The following is a 15,571-nucleotide window of genomic DNA, read 5'->3' as shown; positions in this document are numbered from 1 at the left end:
TCCCGATAGCAATGAATATCTTAAGTGTTTAGACAAAAACTCCATAAAAAAATGTCTTCCGTGGAAGCTGTAATGCTGTAAAAAGTACGACCAATCATTTTAGCTTTTAGCCGACCAGGCTAAAATAACTGGATGGCCTACCTGCCTGTCAGCCTTCCATCTGTGCACAAACTTATCTCGTGCCCTCATCATGTGCGCGTTCGTGTGTGTTGGAGGAGGGGCTCTATAAGGAAGTGGCAGATTTTCTCCGGTCGTGTATTTTCAAATTCTAGCGATCTCGAGCCAGTTTCTCAAACTTATATACCCTACCGTTAACAATAGACATAATATGTAATAACAATAACAATAATAAAAGAGGGTCATTGACAATTCAGTCTCTCATTGTTCATCGTTCAGTAGGTTTTTACCAGGAGCAAAGTTATCCACAGATGTTTTCTCTTTTACAAAATCAATGGACTTACTGATTGAAAATGGTAAAAACATTTACAAATCAGCGTTTCAACAGTAGACACGATAGGAGAAGCTGCGAACCATCCAGAAATGTTTGCTGAAAGTATTTTTTGATAAACTTAGGTTTATTGAATAAACATTTTAAAATATAAAGTCAAAACGACCAAGATCTAAAAAAGTGTACAGTAAAAATGTTGCTCAAATTGGATAAAATGGTAATTTAAGACAGCTTCTGTGAGACAACTTCAAGCTGACTCATGTGCAAAAGGATGACAACTCCATATCTGGTTGACTTATCGTAAACAAAAAAAAAACAGTTAACTCAAAACAAATATGGCATTCATCTTAATCTGAAAATTGTTGGGATCATTTCATTAAACCACTCAAAACATTTTCAACAAAGGTCTAGACATTTTTAGACATTTGAATGCATAAATGTTAAACACTTTACCTTTAAATCATCTGCCAGAATTAGTAATGTTTGTATTCGTTTTCACAATGAACATTTTCTAATAATCTATATATATACCCTCTCCACCCATAGCATTACTCTGATACAAGTCTCTCAAGATTTCCAGTTTTCATTCATTGCATTTAGAGTCTCCCACATTATGTATTTCATGAATGAAATCTATGATGTGTGTTGTTTCAGGTACTGTTGAAGCGGAACCAGAAGAATCTGAAGGTCAGTGTTTTTCTCTAAGGTTTGAACTTCTCTCAGCATATTGAATTTATTTCCAAAGGGATTCTATCTAAACCTTCCTATTATTTCTCATGACTATCTATCTTTCTTCTCTCCCCCTGTCAGGCAGCACTTCCCCGGAGTGGGTTGGCTTCCAGGAGGCTGAATATAGACTTTTTGACCATCGCAGCACTTGGGACCAGGCCCGAAGGATATGCTCCTGGTTTTATTCCTCACTGGCCTCCGTCCACTCAGCTGAGGAAGAAGCTTTTCTTGCCAACACTTTAAGCAAGGCACTGCACACTTTATCAAAAAATTCATTCGAGATGACATTATAGAAAAATGCAAATAATTACTTGTGGTTAAGCAGGCAGTTCCGTTTAACAAGGGCAAAACTCTGTGAAATACCTTACAAGCAGCAACCTGTTTGTGGTCTGTGTAATTATTGTCTTTATTCTGCATGGCAGACTTAAAGGCTGTGAGGCCTCAACACACCTTTCACAGTTTCTATCTCACGTTTAGATGTCGAAGACACATGGGGACAACTGGTGGCTGGGGCTTCACACCTACGAGAATGATGGCCGTTTCCACTGGTCTGACAACTCGGTGCTCAATTACGTGTCCTGGGCCCTTGGTAGGCCCCACCCAGTCAGCCGTGATCGCAGGTGTATCCACATGTCTGCCAACAAAGGTAAGAAAAGCCGAAATGTGAGACCTCAAGAGACATATTTGAATACACATACATGTATTTTCCACTCCCAAACAGCAGATTGGGCTGATCAGAAGTGCCACTCTGACCTTCCCTACATCTGTAAGAGAGTGAATGTCACAGGCACCATCCCTCCAACCCCCTCAATCCCACACCCACCTGCAGGCTGCCATGACGGATGGTCTTCCTTCCAACATAAGGTAGAGCTTCAACACACTAGGAGATCATACTGGGGGTTTTATCATTTTTATTAATCTCATTCTGAATATTTATGTTCTGAATAGGTACCACTTTACAATAAGACTACCCTTATAAAGGGTTTACTAATAGTTTGTAATTAATTTATTAATTAGGTTGTGAACACTTTATAAATCATGAATAAGCTTTTATAAGACATGAGATAAACATGGCAACTGTGACCAGTTGCTTGCCAAATAGTGAGCCCACATTTATCTGTACTGCTAAGACTTATATTAGCTTACTTCGTCTTCTTCTTCATCAGCCAGCCAGCATCCTTGGTATCTGTTGTTCACCGAGTTGATTCTCCCACCTTCCATCTTGATGTTTCTTGGCATCTCTTATGACCATTTATGAATGAGTTACTAACACGTATAACTGCCAAAAGGGAGCCTTATTGTAAAGTGTAAAACACATTCCCATGTATTAATGAGTTACTACCATTTATAATTGGTAAAAGGGAGCCTTATTGTAAAGCGTGAAACACATCACCATCTATTGATGAGACACTAACATTTATAACTACTGAAAGGATGCGTTTTTTTTAAGTTTAATACACATGTCCATTTATGAATGAGTTATAACATTCACGCTGACCTAATACACATTTTTCACATGAAATTCAAAGTAAGATGCAACAGAACCAAGCAAAACATTTTCTTCACACATGAAGAAAATCAGGACTCAAAATAATGACTATTTAGTATGACTGATACACGTATTCAAACATCAAAGGTTTTCTCAGACATAAATGAAAGACTTGGTAAGACATAATGGTACTGATACTGGAAAGGCTTTGTGTATCCTTGAACAAGCGCCCAAGCAGTCCATCAGGGTGAGCAGAGCCAAGCCAAGATGACCATTCAAGAACCTTGAGGTGTTCCTCCAACAAACTCTCTGTACGGTTTCCTCTCAGTCTACGGACATGTTCATGGGTATGACTGCCAGTCTGGGGGTTCACAAACCACCTGCTGTGGTTTATGGTGTAGTGGTTGTACCCCATGTTCCTCAGCACTTTCCTGTATGCCCCCCACTCATCACTAATAATGCTACTTCCTGACTTAACATGACGCCTAATCAGAGGGACAAGGTGGCATCTTGATCGTTTCTCCACTAGTTTCAACACTAGTCTCCGACTTTTGTCTTTAACTCCCATCATTCCGAAGACCCATTTCTTCCTTCTTCAGGTATGTCCAAAGCGTCCACGACGTGCATACTAACAAAAAATAAATCATAACATCATCTTAGTTAACAACAAAATGCACACAATTTACAGTAAAAATTGTTGCACATCATGTTTCAAAATGCCATACTGTATAACATCATTTAAGGATAATTATACAGGAATGGTGCATTTTTTATTTTTTTATTTTGTGTTATTCTCTTGTACAAGAAAGCCCAGTCTATAACTGCCAAACATAGGAACTGGGTACAGTACCTTCTCCCAGACATAAATACTCAAATCAGATAGTTTACTTTATCAGCATTGGTATTACCAATTACCAATTTGGTAATACAAATAATAAAAATAACAAGTTTTGGGTTCGTTCTTCAGATATGACTGTGACGTTAATGTGTAATCTTAATAATGAACTCCAGCTCAACCAACCATATTGTAATATCGAAGTAATCATCTTGAAATATGACATTATTATTTGTAATATACACACATCTCATTGTGAGGTTAATTTCACATACACTACGCCGCTGTTCAACACTACTTTGACATTAGCTTTTCTACATAATCGAGCATAGCAAATTTAAACTAGAGAATGCAATTCCTGAAGAAATGTGTGGGAATGCTTTATGCTGAAAAGCTGACGCTAAACTGCTATGCTGAAATGTAATGTGTAAGAAGAAAGTGAAGAATTTAGATTGAAATGATACATGAACCCTGGGGGCTTGAATGTGTGAAGAGAGAAGAAAAGAAAGTAAAAAGGCTTGGAAAAGCAGCAGAATATTTGAACTGCAAACTTTTGAACTAACTTGATGGTAAATGATCTGTCGCCATGACAACGGAATTTGATGACATCCCATAATACGCTTAGATGCGTTGATGGCTGCATCGTTACCAAACCTGTGAAGTTTTGGGCCATTTGGAGCATTTTCACTGAAGTTATGAGAAAACCGTGTTTCATTGGGAGCATTGCGTCGCCATGGCAACGACATTTGAAGAAATCTCAAAACTGTCCCGTAGATGTCTTCACGGCTGGACTGTTAGCACACGTGAAGTTTGAGCACTTTTTGAACATTTTCATAGGAGTTATAGCGACATCATCTTTTATGGCATATGATGAAACCCGATAATTGACATAGAGCCATGGCTATTTATGCATAACTTTAAGGCTTAATATGACTTAAACAAATTATAAATATTAGTAACTGATAAATAAATGGTCATGAAGAGATGCCAAGAAACATCAAGATGGATGGGGGGAGAATCAACTCAGTGAACCACAGATACCAAGATGGTGGCTGATGAAGAACACTAAGTAGGTTAGGTAGCCAATATAAGGCTTATCCATCTTGCCAAATAGTGAGCCTGTGTTGGTGTATGAAAACTATGTTAGAACTGGTTTATAAATGGTTCTTAATGATTAATAAAGTGTTTATAACCTAATTAATAACCTAATTATAAACCCTTTATGAATCCTTTATAAGGGTAGTCTTATTTTAAAGTTGTACCCACATATTTGTATTGCATTTGTTCTCAACTTTGACTATGTACGTGTTATCTTGTTTACTTACTTTGAACAATGTGTTTGCAAAGTCCAACTGAACAAAATGTAAGAATGTGAGTTTATAAATAGTAAATTGCTTGGTTAATGGTAGTATAGAAATATAAAGGATTCAGGATGTATCAAATGCATCAAAGAAGTATATCATATAGGCAGGTAAGAAAACTGTTGTTTTCAGGCACCTGCTCTGTTTCCAACTCAACCTAACCTGATCAATATTAAATTAATAAATGATTGCAATGACTTGTGGTGTTTCTGCAGTGTTTCAGAGCATTTGATCAGTCACACCGACTCACATGGTCTGCAACCAAGTTGAAATGTGAAACGCAGGGAGGTGTACCGGCAGTGGTTTCCAATCATTTGGAGCAAGGTAATAACAGCATAATACAAAAACATCCAGCACAATGTTAAACAAAGGTTCATGAATTCATCTCTCTACTTGAATGTACATTATTCACCTTTCAGATCCTACTACTTTTAGTAGATAAATGTCTGGTATGACATGGTGAGCGTCAGATTGATGTAGCATGTTAGAGCATCAGTCTTTTCATTGACCCTGCCAAGCAGATTATGTTGTTGCATCCCTCTGTGCACTCCAAGTGTCATTTTAGTTTCAATTGGAATCGCTTTATTCATTACTGAGTCTCACTGAGTCTCACTGTCAACATTCACACTGATGCAATCAATTCCTCTCTCAGCCTTCGTCACCACCCTGCTTCAAAATGCCAGTGTTGACCTATGGGTGGGTCTGACCTCAGACTCTAAAGGTAATTTCCAGTGGGCCAAGCCAGGCCTGTTGAGCTACACCAACTGGGCTCCTGGAGAGCCCCTCGACAACAGCGGACCACACCACAACAGGACCCCGGTACTCCCACAACACTCGCCTATAAGCACACAAGTTGTGATGCTATCCTCAACCTGTTCCTGTTCTGAAAATGTTTCTGTCCTCTCCCAGGGAAACTGTGTGGTGATGATTCATGGGAACCCACAGAAGAACACCGGCATGTGGGCCTCCCGAGCCTGTGAGATGGAAAGTAATGGCTTCATCTGTCAAAGGCAACAAGGTATGATGTCCACAAACGTTTTCTGCTTTAAAAAAGTGTAGAGAATTTGGACCAAAAAGAGAAGTTGACTTGAACCATTCTGTGCAACTTTGTTATTTCTTCAGATTCAGGTCTGCCCCGAGCCCCGGTCCTTATCCCTGCCTCCCTGTCAACGCCTGTTGAGCTGGGTGGAGTGACTTACCGGGTTGTGGAGAAGCGTCTGGACTGGATCGGAGCACTGCACCTCTGTGAATCTTTGAATGGGACCCTGGCCATGTTGAAGGATCCCTACCAGCAGGCTTATCTCACACTCCTGATCAACAGCCTGCACCAGCCCGCATGGATAGGACTCTACAATTATGGAGTGAGCCTGTTACCTCACCGTGTGTCTGATTATAATATTAAGACACATGTTAAGACGTTTAGAGGTACACAGTTACAAAGTTATTGTCCTGCCTGAGGAGACTGTTTATAGCAACTTGTTTTTTCTCAGGGACGGAGATTCACCTGGCTGGGTGAAGAAGAAGTGACGTATACAAACTGGAAATATGGGGAGCCGCATCAGACAGCTGGATGCGGTCACATGACCACTACTGGACAGTGGATTATGAATTCCTGTGATGATAAACTGGACGCTGCTATCTGTCAAATGAGTGGTACGTTTGTAATGTAACAAATGAATACAAATCAATTGCAATTTTGCAAAAATGCACAAACCAAATCACCATAAAGCCACACACAGTGCTGTTGTTTGAAAACATTATCTGTCATTTTCTCTGATAACATGTCCGCATTCACTAAATATTTCCCCCCTTTATTACTGACTCAAGAAATGCAAAGTTGAAACAAAGGATATGCAGTTTTAACAATGAATAGACACACAAAGTTGTACTACTTTTTCACCCCCTCCGAACCAATATACAGATCTAAACCAACAGTTTACCAGTGCACCCTCAAACAATATCAGCCCTAAACATTATTATGAAAACTTTTTTGCTATCACCCATATTACAGCATTTTCTGTCTTATTATTTTGCAGTCTAAAAAACATTTGTTGCATTAAATGTAATTAACTATTTTGTTTTTCTCCTTGCCAGATGACCCTGTGCTGCACGACTGGGTCTTCCCTGGCCAGTGCCCCCACTCTCTGGGAGAGTGGGCGTGGGTGCCTTTCAGACACAACTGTTATGCCTTTAATCTGCAAAGTCTTAGACTGCAGCAGGATGCACGAACATCCTGTAAACAAGGTAGGAAAGAGTTTCATAAGCTCCCTCGCCCGTACATTTCGTGATCCTGAAAGCCAATTAAGTGCAACACTTCTGACCTTCTGCACCGCAGACATAATTGACAAAAAAATGCATCGATATGTCTACATTTAGAACAGCTATTCACTGAACTGTCTGCACCGTTGTTAGACATCCTTACATGATCAATTCCATTTTCTCTTTTGTTAATTCTCTGTGCTTCTTTCCCTTTTCTCTCTTCTAGTGGGAGCTGAACTTCTCTCTATCTTGGACGAGACAGAAAACGGATTTGTGTGGGAACACATCCAGAGCTATGCAGAGCAGGCGCATGGAGCTTGGCTAGGCATCAGTGTTAAAGGTCCTGCAATGTTGCATCAGAAAGTTACATCACCCTCTACAGCTGCAAACTTATTAACCTACAGATTTTCAAAAGTTGTTTTCGTCCAAGATTATTAATTTAAGGCTGCTTTTAAAGATTTTTTTTATTTCTTCTTCCATATAAGTCAGAAAGTTTTACCTGATTATAATTTCTTTGATAGAATAATCATGAAACGTCTTAATTAAATACAGGAAACCTAATTAAGACTAATGCTCTCGTGTCAAATAAATGAGATAAAGGTAAAATTTATTAATTCCAATTGCATTATTATCTATTAGTGTAATTGGATAATTAAAGTAAAACACCCTGAAATGTGCTTGATAAGCTAATGGGAAGAACTGAATATATTGACTAAAAATAAATGTCAAGCAGAACAGGATATAACTAATCATTTTGTCTTAAGATAAAACTATTGAAACAGTTCTTGAATGTGTTTGAAACTCCACTGAATGTGTGTGTGCCTGCGTGTGTGCGTGTGTGCGTGTGTGTGTGTGTGTGTGTGTGTGTGTGTGTGTGTGTGTGTGTGTGTGTGTGTGTGTGTGTGTGTGTGTGTGTGTGTGTGTGTGTGTGTGTGTGTGTGTGTGTGTGTGTGTGTGTGTGTGTGTGTTCCTACTGCAGGTAGAGGTCTGGTTTGGACCGAGGACACAGAGATGTCTTACACCAATTGGGAGGCACATGATGTCGCCTTCTCTGTTCTATCTCCAAACTCCTGCTTCTGGATCCAGAGCAACAGCGGCCTGTGGAAGCCAGGCTCATGCAGAAACCGAACACATGGAGTCATCTGCAAACGCCCTCGAAGTAAGCACACACTTACATCATAGCCACGGGGAAGTTCTTCTCAGAACCACTATAATGAGCATATTAAACCATTTTTAAGGTTTCATGAATGCTGAAGAAGCTAGAGAAAAATATTGGCTTATTAATTGAAATAGGTTCACAGACGCATACATCCCTATTTTGATTGTATTGTTGAAAGAAAATAAGTGAAAAATGAAACTGCAACAGAACAAAACACATGTGTGTAAGGTTGCAGAAACAGTGGCACAGGAAAACACACAGGATGAGATGAAGTGCAATTAAAATGAATGCCAAATACAAAATCAATCAAGGAAAAAACATACTCTTTGGGACTCCAAAATATATATATTTTAATAGGTGGGGCTATATAAATACAGTAAAGTGATCTAAATCTTTCCACTCCTTCTTAATCATAGATGTATGTTATACCACTCCCACACTAACAACACTAGACACTAAGTGATCCAATTTTACTCACTGTCAATTCTACTATTTTCAGGTGCTGAAACCGCAACTGTCACAAGTAAGTATGTTTACTCGGCTGAATAATACATTATTTCACCTGAAAGTGGATTATTGAAACTAATCCTGTTTTACATCTTCCACCTCTACCTAGTGGACAGTGACCACCTGCCCACTCTGATTGTTGTCATTGTGACGTCCCTGGTGCTGTTGTTGCTGATCGTTGGCATTCTCTACTTCTACCGCCGGCGAACTATCGGGTCCCGGGGGTCCTATGAAGGGGCCCGGTACAGCCGCACCAACTCCAACCTTGCTGAGCAGGTAGAGAAGAACATCCTGGTGTCGGACATGGAGCTAAACGAGCAGGCGGAGTAGCACCATGACACAGGAGAGGCTGAATTCAAAATTTGGACTGTTGACTGATCTTTTGTTGTCTCATTTGAAACCAAAAAAAGATTTTTAAAGTGCTGAAGGGCTGTGTAGAGCGCAGCAGATTTTTACTTTTTTAATTGAATTCCCGCCTTCCAAATCCTCTTTTACCAAGACTTAACAGCCCTAGCAATATCTCTGCAAGAAACCACAGATCCTTCCATATGTACAGCTTTTCCCCAAAAGCTTTCATGAAGGCCATGGATGGATCTACTGGAAGCGGGATAATTCAACATTACTCGTTTTTTATGAAATAACTCCACAGTATTTACTCTGGTGCCAATGTCAGCTTTTGTTGGCGTATATATTTCCTTTGTGGTTCCCTTTTTGATTGAAAAACATACAGAGCAAAACATACAATCACAGATCGACACCATTTGCCTCTGTCCTCTAAATACACAGTCACAGTTTTCTTCAGGAACAAATTCACTTTTTAAATGTTTCTGTTTTGCCATGACAGTATTAACCTGACATTGGGGTGTTTTTGTTGTTATTGCATTCCTGTTATTCCCATTCATTTGTCATGAATCATGATCTGTACTGCTGTGGGGAACTGTTACTGATGATGCATGTCTGTTTTTTGTGAGTCTGCCTCTCTCCTCCTCTATGATCTGACACGTCAGCACCAGCTGTCAGACAAGTAGAGGAGGAACAAGTCCAAATGTGAATGTGTGGAGGGTGACAGGGACCATTGTTAGTGGTGACCGTCTAAGGGCAGTACACTAGAGTTGTGCACATTACTGATACTAAGTTCGGTCCTTAGTATTTAAAACTGGACTTTAAGTAGACTACACAATCAGACTTTCAGCTTCCATGGAACAACCTACATTTAGGCACTTTCTACTACTAACTTGATGTTATTCATCCACTTGCCTTTCGTCATTTCCCCTAAGGTACTGTAGAGCTGCTGTTCAATGATGCCAAACGGTTTTTTTTCTTTTTCCATCTGGTGCTGTTTCAGCATTTGTAAGGGCAGTATTCACTTTGTATGCACTATTGAAAAAGGGTTTACAATTTGATATTTTTCTGATGCATAATTTGTATGAGCCGCATTTCACTTCTCTGTATGGGCTTTTTGTAAGATATTCTTCTGTATCTCTCTCTTGGTATTGATGCTGGTCTCATTAAGTGTTTTGACTTTGCATACGACTGGTAATGCTTCGCTACTTTAATGGGATAACAAAGAAACTTGAACCTCTCATTGCCCCACAAAAGAAAACTTCCCTTAGGTGAATGACACCACTTTGAGCCAAAGAAAGTTTTTTATGAGTAAATTCACAATTTTGTAAAAAGAAAACCTCATTCCATTCTTCATCCCTGTCATTTCATGATTGCACATCTGTGCAGCGTAATGACCACATTTTTCTGAGTTCATTTGCTTCCCCAAACTTTTTTTCCCTTGGCTGAAGTCTCTGAGTACATTTCCGTCTTTCTGCTTGCACAAATGCTTTGGAGACATTTCAGTCTTTTGGTGTCTTAAAGAGCTGCCGTGAAAAAAACTGCTTTTTTTGCTCTGTGAGTTGGACTTACATAGAGGGGGAGGGGAGGAGGTGTGTGCGTGTGTGCGTGTGTGCGTGAGTGTGTGTGTGTGTGTGTGTGTGTGCGTGTGCGTGCGTGTGTGTGTGCGTGCGTGCGTGCGTGCGTGCGTGCGTGAGTGTGTGTGTGTGTGTGTGTGCGTGCGTGCGTGCGTGCGTGCGTGCGTGTGTGTGCGCGTGCGTGCGTTGAGTGTGTGCAGTCTCCAGCTGTGGAATGTTGAGTCGGCAAGAAGAGCTCAGTGGCACGTCTGGAACCAATCAGAGAAGAAGGGCTCAGGGACATGAAGGGTCAGAAAGAAGATTGAAAAAAAGGAAAATGAGAAGAAGGAGAAAAATGGGGGAAGAAGAAAGAGTGTGAGGAGGAGTCAGGGATGTATAAAGAGAGAAAGGCAGGGAAGGAGGAGTATAAAGAGTTCAGTGGTTTGTCCCAGCCTTAGGCCGGCCTCTGCTGGTAGTTTTACTGAACAGATGTGTCTTTATTTGCAGAATGATGTGAACTGTTCAAGGTGATGATGTGAAAGTCAAATACCCTTCGGCGTCTGCAACGCAGGCCAGCTTTTGTCCCTGAGAATATTAGCTGAAGCACCTGTTCAACTTTTTTGAAAGTTTCTGTTGCAATTTTATATTAAATGAATAAAGTCTATGTTCTCAAAACTTCTGATTTCACGGTTATTTCAATTGTATTATTCTTAGTGGAGCATGGTCTCATGTGAAATTGTAACAGGGAGAAACATTCTTCTATCAATATCAGTAATCTATTTGGTTAAACATAATGGTCATTTTTCTCTGTTGAGAGTTTTAGAAGTCAGATGGAAAATGAATTAAGGACGTGATGCATAAAATGTGGCGGTAATGTTGATGTCTTTCCACAAGATGGCACAATCCGCCTGCTGTACGGGACACGTCCTCTCACACAATTGTCTCTCAAGTGCCCAGGAAACTGTGTTTTCCATGAACCTTTACAGAAGGACTAGTAAAATGGTGTGACCTCAATCATGTCTAGACTGTACGGGTTTATACAAACAATGTGTAATTTTTACCTGATAAGATGCGGCTAATTAGCGTTAGTTAGTTAGTCATTGTTTTCCAAGTCACAATAAAGTCTCAGGTTTTTGCAAAAAAGTCTGATGTTAAGACATGCATGTCACAAGGCATTCACTTTGTTTTATGAGGTTTAAAGTCAAAATGCACTCATAACAAACTCTAACCTGCACATTTTGCACATTGTAGTTCATAACGTTAGTTCTTCATCGTTTCTTAATGAAATTTTAGAGGACTTTAGTTGACACAGGAAATAAAGTAACATTAATTCAATTGTTGCACATATTTGAATAACCTACTTTTGAATCTTGGGACTTTGAGGAAGGTATCAAGTAGTTTCAAGTCAAAAGGCTTGACTTATGAACTGAGGTCACAGGTCATTGGGGTTCAAGTCCAAAAGGTGAAAGTCTTCATTATTATGTTGAGTTAAGTCTATAGTTTTCAAATGTGTGACATGATTCCAACTCATGTGCCTCAAGTCAATCCCTCCGGTACTTACAGTAAGAGTAATTGTTGCAGATGCAAGCCATACTTCCCCTCTATCATTCGTACAGGAAGGCAACACGAAGTGGATATTTTATACCCAACACCTGGTGTAATGAGAGCTTATGGCCTCTTCTTGTCAGAGACCTGCACCTCTGCAGTATCACATCAGAGCCAGTAAATAGCTTGTTATTCAAATCAAACTGGCTCTCTGTAATCCATCTCACTTAAGATGGGTGTCACAACTCATCCAACTGCATGCCGCAGGCACTCAGTTTTAAGCATTCAGGGGTTATGTACTCCAGCATTTGTTTATAAGTTTCACAGCCTCTGCGCTTGTCATTATTAATGTGTCCCTGGAGTATGAAATCTATCTGTTGTTATTCTGTAACACCACATATTTCTATCTGTTGAATTTAAGACTTGGCTCTAGCTGTGATAAACATTTTACCATTACCCTTATTTGTATGATGTAGTTGCAACATGTAATCTAAATACTCTTGTATGTTTGTTGTGACACAACGCTTGACATTTTTACAGAAATATTTTTCTTGCTAGTTACCTGAGCATTTCAAAGTATCCCAATGCTGAGGAACACATTTAAATAAAATGTTTCCCTTGCAACAGCTAAAGGAGTTTGATCGCGTGTGTGTGCGTGCGTGCGTGGTTGTTTGCATGCTACATTTTGCCATCATCTTTCATGACAGGAAGACCTGACCTATACCTGGCTTCTTTGAAGCCCATCTTCTGACTATACAGTATTTGTTTTAATGAGTATAGGATTCTTTACTATGCTGCTTTCTCCTTATTTCCTCAATTCATGATGCAGTAATGGCTCAGAGAAAGGTCACCTTGTTAATCCTTTGGAGTCCTGGGCGAATTTGGCCTTTTTCGCATACTTTTGATTTATCTTACTAAAACCCATTGAGAAATGTTTGGCATGTCAATGTTTGGTATCTTTTTTTTTAAGGACAACCTCACTTATATAACCTGATAGTTATTTATTTCATTTTTGAGATACCATATGAACATTTTGGACCCAAAATCACAAAAAAACGTAAAAACAGATTTAGAAAATTATATTATTTTTCATATAGATAACACAAACATACACAACGAAACCATTTGAAAGCTGGAAATATATACATGGGATGTCACTATGATAATGTGAAAGTTTGATTGAGGTAGCATGAACCTATATACACATTTTATGAACAAATAACAGGTGTATCCATAGGCTTTTTTTCCTAATTTCTCAAGTTCTGTCAACAGTAGGCACAACAAAACATTTAAAAGCTTAAATAATGTATATGGGATTTCATTCTGATAAGGCAAAAGTGTTTTTATAAATATAATAGAAATATATATAGGCCTATAGACATTATGTAAAAAAATCAGTTTTTTCTGTCTTTATCTGTGCCATGCTTCAAAGCAGTTTCTGTCAACGACACAGAGGGCAACATCAGAGGCTCCTCCTCCTCCTCCATGTCAAAAAACAGGCTCATAGCTTGACTCACGTTCAGAGTTCTCTTCATCAGAGTTGAATCTTCAAAACTCAAAATCTATTTAACTATATCTAAATTCTCAATGTTTGTCTGTCACTTTACTTCAATCGCAGTCTTCCGCCGTCTCTCTTCGTCTCCCGCCGCCTGTCTTCGTAAATCTTCGTCTCTCTCCATTTCCCGCCGTCTCTCTTCGTCTCGCTTCGTATCACTCCGTTTACCTGATTAACTCACCCCCTCCCTGGTAAATACATCCTGTTGAGCAGAATCTACAGTTTCCAGTATTTTCCGTTTCGTAAAATGATAAAATATGGCGAAGATATTAAAATATGTGCTTCCATTATTCATACTTTTGAAATATATTTGTATTAACTTTATATCATCGTATCTCCGTGTTTATTGGGTCTTTTTGCATGAAACAAAGACTGGTATATAGTTTCAAGCCAGTACTTTCGACAGAAATACACATATACATCCTGTTGAGAAGGATCTACAGTTTCCAGTATTTTCCGTTTCATAAAATGATCAAATACGGCGAAGATATTCAAATATGTGCTTCCATTTTTCGTACTTTTGAAATGTATTAACTTTATATCATCGTATCTCCGTGTTTACTGGGTATTTTTGCAAGCCAGTACTTTCGACAGAAACACACGGCAATGTTGTCCGGACTGTTGTTTTTATGCGGCACCAGCTTGAATAGGTCATGTGATCTGATCACGCCGGCGTGACGGTCGACTCCAAAGGGTTAATGTAAAAGTGTTAGTGTGAGGTGACAAAGGTTGAATAATGAGGATGATTTCATGGTAGTGTCGTGTGGGCTTCTCTTTGCACATGCATAGCATCTATAGCTACAGCAGCAGGCCTCTTGAAGGCTTCTTGAATTCATCTGTTTAGGATTTTGGAATTTAAAAATATAGCTGTGCTGGTGGTCTCTGCTCAGGGAGTGGCAGATCAACATCACTGCTTTATTCCTCCTAGCCTTCTCTGAGGTACTTGAGTAAAACACTTCAAAATGGATTAACCAACAAAAGAAAATAGAGAGGAGAATAATACACTTCAAACAGCTCAGCTCATGCCTCATCAATGTCTTCTTAATTTGTAGGTTTCACTCTTAGATCAGGCTCTAGTGTTTTTCATAAACCCTTGCTGTTTGCTCCTCCTCTTGCTACTTCCTCCTATCTGGCAGTGTTGTCATTGCAGGTTTAGGGAGGAGAACCATAGAGAAAGCAGCGTTAACAAACTAAAAACCCATTCACCCTCCTCAGTCTCACATGGAGACTGGCCAAAGGAGAAGCAGCTGTTAGGCAGCAATAAAGGAGGCAGACACAGAGGGTGAGAGAGAGAGAGAGAGAGAGAGAGAGAGAGAGAAAGAGAGAAAGAAAGAAAGAGAGAGAGAGAGAGAGAATAATTCAGAAATAGAAATAAAGACTTTTGAAAGAATAGGATTATGCACTTTTCCCCTTGAACACTAATATTGGAGTGGGCTATGCCGACAGAATTGCTGTTGGCTTATACAGTTTAATCAATTGCTTTTAATGCTCCTAAAACGGATAGGGGATTGTCCATGCACTTTCAGCAAACTGCTCATGCTGATAACCACACATCCCTTCAATTTAATTCCCACTTACAGAAGAATATGTAATGATTAAAGTATAGATGCAATGTAGTTTGCATGCACAGCAATGTAGGTGGACTTGGATGTGACCTTTACACAAATGTGTTGCTCTTTATCATTTGTATGGCTTAATTCTTTAGTTGTAATTTAGTCCAAGCACTAGACACAATGTCTGACCTATGGTTCTTATTCTCTCTTTTCTACAATAATTCTCCATTGCT

The 15,571-nt window shown here is 39.4% G+C and overlaps 1 protein-coding gene across 2 annotated transcripts; it reads left to right on the top strand.

Annotated features, from left to right (window-relative positions):
- The first annotated feature begins 1,012 nt into the window (after nt 1–1,012).
- mrc2 (mannose receptor, C-type 2) lies at nt 1,013–11,360 on the top strand. Of its 2 annotated transcripts, none has more exons than XM_079645835.1 (14): nt 1,013–1,135; nt 1,259–1,425; nt 1,655–1,823; nt 1,902–2,041; nt 5,078–5,186; nt 5,515–5,681; nt 5,772–5,880; nt 5,985–6,223; nt 6,353–6,515; nt 6,957–7,106; nt 7,348–7,461; nt 8,101–8,280; nt 8,780–8,803; nt 8,897–11,360. In XM_079645835.1, exons 1-14 carry the CDS (start codon nt 1,075–1,077, stop codon nt 9,115–9,117), a joined length of 2,013 nt encoding a protein of 670 aa, XP_079501961.1. In that variant the 5' UTR covers nt 1,013–1,074; the 3' UTR covers nt 9,118–11,360. The 2 variants fall into 2 exon arrangements, with proteins under 2 accessions (XP_079501961.1, XP_079501960.1); XM_079645834.1 differs by having other exon boundaries at nt 1,899–2,041.
- The last annotated feature ends 4,211 nt before the right edge of the window (nt 11,361–15,571 follow it).

This window comes from Notothenia rossii (assembly GCF_949606895.1).
Source record: "Notothenia rossii genome assembly, chromosome: 8".
Taxonomy (NCBI): domain Eukaryota; kingdom Metazoa; phylum Chordata; class Actinopteri; order Perciformes; family Nototheniidae; genus Notothenia; species Notothenia rossii.
The sequence above is the reverse complement of the archived record's forward strand: the minus strand, read 5'-3'. Positions and strand labels throughout refer to the sequence as shown.

What these genes read in the sequence shown, in the direction of transcription:
- mrc2 (XM_079645834.1), top strand. Translation starts at nt 1,075, where the DNA reads ATGAAATCTATGATGTGTGTTGTTTCAGGTACTGTTGAAGCGGAACCA. An exon ending in TTCCAATCATTTGGAGCAAG is followed by an intron (nt 5,187 to 5,514) that starts GTAATAACAGCA and finishes TTCCTCTCTCAG; the next exon opens with CCTTCGTCACCACCCTGCTT. An exon ending in CATCTGCAAACGCCCTCGAA is followed by an intron (nt 8,281 to 8,779) that starts GTAAGCACACAC and finishes TACTATTTTCAG; the next exon opens with GTGCTGAAACCGCAACTGTC.